A 6,000-nucleotide genomic window follows, 5' to 3' on the forward strand; every position below is an offset into this window, starting at 1 on the left:
TATGTGTATGATGTTCTTTGTTCACAGATGCCTAAAGTTCAATACCGTTCAAATTGTAAGCCATCAACATTTGCCTACCCTGCTCCCCTGGAAGTTCCTAAAGAGAAAGAAAAAGAAAAGGTCTATTTTACATGTCACTTCCATTCAAATCAAGATGCATGGCAAATTGTCTGTAATCCATATATATAATTAGAGGACAGTTGAAGGTGAAATTGATTATGGAGATTTTAGTACTTCTGTTTTTCCATATGATTCTTGTTCCCCTGTTGTAAAGTATGAAAACCTGTTAATGTATTTTCCCTCAGTTTAACGGAGTTGAATTTGCGTTATGAATTTTAACAAGCTTTGAAAAAGGTACCAACGTGTCAGTAAAGCAGTGGATTGATTTGAGCATGAGTGCTTAACCAATCTTGCCATTGCCATTGCCAAAGCAGTCACATTGTAGCATGGAAACTGAAGAGAGAATATGTCTATTCTTTGAGGAATGGTATATATGAGCAGACTGTTCACCCCTCTCAAAGCTGCTTTGCCATTTGATAAGATCATGGCTGACCTGACTGTGGCCTCAACTTTATTTTCTATCACCTTTGACATTCTTGTTAATCAAGTAGCTGTCTAAATCAGTCTTTAAAATACTCAGTTGCTCTTCCTCCACTGTTCATCTGTGAAGAGAATTTCTGAGAGAAAGGATTTCTTCTCATCTCCATCTTAATTTTTAAACTGTGTGCCCTAATTCTTGTCTCTCCCACAAGACAAAGCATTCTCCCAGCATCCAATCTGTCAAGTGCCTTCAGTGTCTTTATACGTTTCAATAAAATCACTCTTATTCTTTTAAACCCCAGCTAATACAAAGTCAACCCGTCCAGCCTTTCCTCATCAGGCAACTACTTCAACACAGGAGTTAAGTAAACCTTCCCTGAATTGCAATTAAATCATTTCTTAAATAAGGAGTTCAAATCTGTACCCTGTACCAACTGTAGCAAGAGGTTGTAATAAGATGGATATCACATCAGCCACTTTTTGGATTCATTGCCCATGTTCAATTCTGTTAAAATAAGCAGGTGCCTAATATTAATTCACCTGCTTTGTGTTGTCACCCAAGACAAGTTTGACCCTGCAGTTTTCAGTAGTTGCAGGCTACGAAGATCTCAACCATTGATAGGTACTCTCTTGTCTCGATAGTTTGTAGATAATCTACAGCCTGCTGTTGTTTTGGTTGCCTTCTTGAATTTTAACCTTGTGCTCTAAAATTTTTACATCTTAAACCTTTCTAAAAGTTTTTGAAAAACACTTTGGTATCATTTTCTTGTTCGATGATTTTTAGGCGTGATCAGTAAAGATGTTAAATGTTAAACCCCCAGGTTTCCACAGCTGTCCTGTCAATCACTGCCAAAGCAAAGAAGAAGGAGAAGGAAAAAGAAAAAGACAAAGGAAAAGAAAAAGAGGAAGAGAAAATGGAAATTGTAAGTATGAATTGAGCACGCGCTGCTCAATGATCTATTATTGTTTTGTTACTTTTGAACAAGAACAAACTGATGCTAAAACGAGGTTATCATGGTTGTTTCAATATGTTTAATTAGTGTCCATTTAAATATGGTTATATGCTGATTTCCATTCTTTTATCCTCTTTAGGAAGAGACTGAGAAAAAAGATGAAGATAAAGAGAAAGAAAAGAAAAAAGAGCCAGAACCAAGTAGCCAGTTATTGGAGAACCCAGCCCGCGTAATGCCTGCACAACTTAAAGTCTTGGTTATGCCAGAGGGGTGCCGGTACCAACCTTTTAAACCTGTGAGTTAGAAAAATGAGATAATCTTTTTGAAATACGTAAGATCTTGAGGGGACTTAATAGGATGGCTACTAGGAGGATGTTTCCTCATTGGGGGAGCTAGAAGCAGGGGCAGTTTTAAAATCAGGGGTCTCCTTTCCAGGATTTGACATTAGGATTTTTTTTTTCCTCTGGGACTTATTAATCTGTGGAATTATCCTTCACTAAAAGCAGTGAAAGTTGGGTCTTTGGAATGTTCAGAGCTGAGTCAGGTAGATTTTTGATTGAAGTGAGAGCCAAGGATAACCATGAAGTGGATTTGGGACCACAACTAAATCAACCATGATCTTATTGAATGGCATAGCTGGCCCAAGGGCCACATTGTCTACTCATATTCATAAATCCTGTTCCTAATAGTTGCAGAACAGAAGTAAGCCATTTAATTCATTATGTCTGTGCTCACTATCTCTAAGAGCAACTGGAAACATTATCCTGGCTTTCTGTTGTAGAACTGCAAATAGCTTCTCTTCAGATAATTATCTGCCTCTCTATTGTCAATTTTTTTCTGACATTTACCCCTGGATCAGACAAGATTTCCTTTGATTGCATTTCGTAGCTACCAGTTCTATTACCCTCCATGGATGCTCATCTATTCGTTTAAAATCTCTCTGTGACCTAGTTCCTCCCAATCAATGAAATTTCTTTCAGTTCTATACACACTCTAATGGAACCCTGCATTTATCCAACTTTGTCCTCTTTTGCATCTCCTATTATCTTAAACCAGCAGCTACGCCTTCAGCTGTCTAGGCCCTAACCTCTGGCATTCCTGCTCTCTTTCTCTCTCACTCTCAAAAGGCTCTTTAACACCCTCTCTGCCATCTGTCCTAATATCCCTTTCATTAACCATGCTCTTTGACTTGATCCTTTTACTTCCTGTCCTTTTTTGGCCCCTCTGCTCTACTCTCTTTTTCTCCTTGTGCTCACTCTTTTCTAAAAATAAAAATTACCAGTGTTTTTGTGCTGAAAGTGTAAGTGCAGGTATATATTCTAGGATGCTGCAGGAAATATTTTTGTGGAATTTTCCCAATGGAAATTAAAGAGAACTGAAGTTCGGATGTAGTTTGTGGAAGAATCACACTTGGTCCACCATTCTGAGATTATTTTATATGTTAATGTTAGGGGAGATGTGATTGCACTAAGAGAAGATGCAGTGGAGATTTACCAGAGTGTTGCTGGGATGATAAGTTTTAGTTTTGAAGAGAGATTTGATAAACTGGTGTTATTTTCTTTGTAGCAGGGGAAACTGAGGGAGTACTTAATTGAAATGTACAAAATTGAGGGGTGTAGATGGGAATAAAGTTTTCCTTTTGGTGAAGGGATCAATGACCAGGGGCATAAGTTAGGTAAGCAACAAAAGGATTAGAAAGGATGTGAGGAAAGTTTTTTCCCCCAGAGGGTGGCAGGAATCTGGAAATGTTAATGAGGATGGTGGAGGGAGAAACCCTCCTAATACTTAAGTAGTATTGAGATGTACACGTGATACCAAGGCAAACAAGGCTTTGGTCCAAGTGCTGGAAAATGGAATTAGAATAGTTAAGTGTTTTTGACTAGCACAGAATCAGTGGGCAAGAAATGTCTTTCTGTTCCGTAGACACCTGTGACTCTAAGGACTGGGTATGTAGTTCTAGAGTAGGTCATTTGGGTCATTTCCTGTTAAATTATTAACCGTGTCGAATACTATCGATCAAAATATCTATCAGTTTGACTACTTGGTGCAAGAGCTTTATGTGAATTTATTAACTTGTATTCATGGGCACAGCTGTTATAATGTGTGCAATGAAGGCTGACCTAATGAGCAGTGCTAATGGCCTGCTTATTGATATTGAAGATATGTTTCAGTCTCTTTGTAATGTGCATTATGTATCCTCAGTCAGTGATATGAATCACTACATATGTTTATTTTCACTTTTAAAATTCTGCAAAATGAAGAAACCTGCATTGTTTAGTATTTTAGATTTTTCTTTTTAAAAATGTCAGTTCCTAATCAGTCTGGTTGTCGTAGTATTAATGTGATCAAAATCTATTGTTGCAGCTGTCAATTGGAGGAATTATAATTCTGAAGGATACCAGTGAAGAGACAGAGGAGCTTGTGGAACCTGTTGCTGCGCATGGACCCAAAATTGAGGAAGAAGAGGAAGAACCTGAACCACCAGAGCCTTTTGAATACATTGATGATTAAACAAAGTAAGTGTTAGGACTTGCCAAGCATCCTTCCTTCTCCTCATTGTAAACCTTTAATGGAGCCATGACAACTGTCAATATCAGAATCATTAAGGTACAGGAAGATACCTTCTAATTTGTTTAAAACTTCCATCTTCTAAGATTGCACAAGTTAACCTAAATTTATTTTGTCTTCAGGAAACCCCCATGACCATCCCATCCCCATCTCCAGCTCAATGAGATTTCATCTTTCTTTTCATCTATATGTAAACATTTTGTCGGGGAAGTATTGACAAATATCAATTCTACCTTATTGGGGCATTCATGTATTTGAACTTGTTGGCTAGAAACATTGAATGTCACTCAGGGGTAAAAGTGAAACTTGTCAGTGCTGTGTGTTGGCAAACTCTCTAGTTTTGACTGAATAAATTCTCAGCAGCAGTCCCAATTCGGAAACCTTGCTGGTGTGTATCCAAGCTGTCCGACATGACAACGTCCATATGATGAGATTATATATAACATCAGATAAATGAACAAAGCATTTCTGAATAGCTTGTTTTTGGGAATCTTGAACATGGTATTTAGAATCCCAGCTAACGGCAGAAAAGACAAATCTGGACTTGTAGTAATTTTATTTTATTTTAATGACCATGCTCATGCAACATCCAGTTACTTTGCTTCACGTGGAACACTAGCAGTTTCACTGTCGTAAGGAATAAAGAGAATAAGACTGCAAGTAGCTTCTGATTTTACTGAATTTTTAAAAAAATACTACTTAGTTGGCATGATGACTGATTTAGGATGAAAATTCACAAAACTGAGCAAAATATTTTTGCAGTGGAGTCACTGAAAAGCTCATTATATTTATTTTCTTTTATTCTTCCATAGGGTTTAATATGGAAATTCAGAAGATACACTCACCTTGTTTCAACACTTTAGTTTTATTGAAGATGTCTATTCAAGGCATGTAATCCACAACATGCTTCCGCAGAATGGGTTACAGCAATTTCAAATTTGTCACAGTGACTGTCAGTACAGCTGCATAGATTTATTACACGTTGTAAAAGTTGGAAATGTTTTAATGATCTAAATAAACCACTTTCATGTTTAAAAAAAAAGCCCATTCTGCTGAGTTTAATTCTGCTATTGGCGCTTCAGCTTCCTGGAAGTTCATAAGTTTGGAAGTTCAGTCCTATTTGCAACTTCTTAGATCGTCAAACAGTCCTTGCCCCACATGCAGTAAGACCTGGGCAGCTTTCAGACTTGGGCTGATTAGTGGCAGCTAACTTTTGTGTGTCTCAAATTACAGGCAATAGCCATGTTGAACAAAAGGGAATGTGCCCACCTCCCCATGACATTCAAAAGGATTACCATTGCTGACAACCAGTCCCCAACTATCAACATCCCGGGGAGTATACCTAGACCAGCCATATAAATAATGTAGTTACAAGAACAGTTCATAGACACTGGATTTTCTTTTGACAAGTTGTCATCACTTAACCTCTGGAATCTTTTCAGCATCCAAAAGACACAAGTCAGGAGTATAATGGAACACTCTCAAAAGTCTGGATGGTTGCAGCTTCCAACAACATTCAAGAAACTGAACATAATCCAGGACAAAGCAGTCCATCTGATCAGCATCCCATCCACAAATGTAAACATTTATGCCTTCTACCATCCATACATGGTGTCAGCAAAATCCTAGGTCTCCATTCCTAACAGCACTTTTGGGGCATCAACACCACGTGGACGGTAGCAATTCAAGGAGGTGGCTGACCAGTACATTCTCGATGGTAGGGATAGGTAGCAGTTGGCCTTGCCTGTGGTGCGTACATCCCATGGAGGAATTGCAGGAAAAAAGCAGATTCTGAATTTTAATAAAATAATTTCTTGACACTGATGTTACAACTTATTAATATTAACTGAAGTATTCCTTTGTACCACTATTCTTGTGCATCCTGGAAAAAATCAGTTCAAACAGAAAATGGAAACAAAGTGACGAAATTGTATGGTAT

The 6,000-nt window shown here is 37.9% G+C and overlaps 1 protein-coding gene across 1 annotated transcript in view; it reads left to right on the forward strand.

The window, feature by feature from the left end:
* psmd1 (proteasome 26S subunit, non-ATPase 1) overlaps positions 1-5,107 on the forward strand; it is a 90,656-nt gene extending 85,549 nt beyond the window's left edge. The window contains exons 21-25 of the mRNA XM_020537188.2: positions 28-120; positions 1,362-1,463; positions 1,633-1,788; positions 3,858-4,009; positions 4,874-5,107. Of these exons, the coding sequence (XP_020392777.1) occupies positions 28-120; positions 1,362-1,463; positions 1,633-1,788; positions 3,858-4,004 (498 nt within the window). The 3' untranslated portion in view covers positions 4,005-4,009; positions 4,874-5,107. The remainder of the gene's footprint in view (positions 1-27; positions 121-1,361; positions 1,464-1,632; positions 1,789-3,857; positions 4,010-4,873) is intronic.
* The last annotated feature ends 893 nt before the right edge of the window (positions 5,108-6,000 follow it).

Source organism: Rhincodon typus, chromosome 13, assembly GCF_021869965.1.
Source record: "Rhincodon typus isolate 14 chromosome 13, sRhiTyp1.1, whole genome shotgun sequence".
In the NCBI taxonomy this organism is placed as follows: domain Eukaryota; kingdom Metazoa; phylum Chordata; class Chondrichthyes; order Orectolobiformes; family Rhincodontidae; genus Rhincodon; species Rhincodon typus.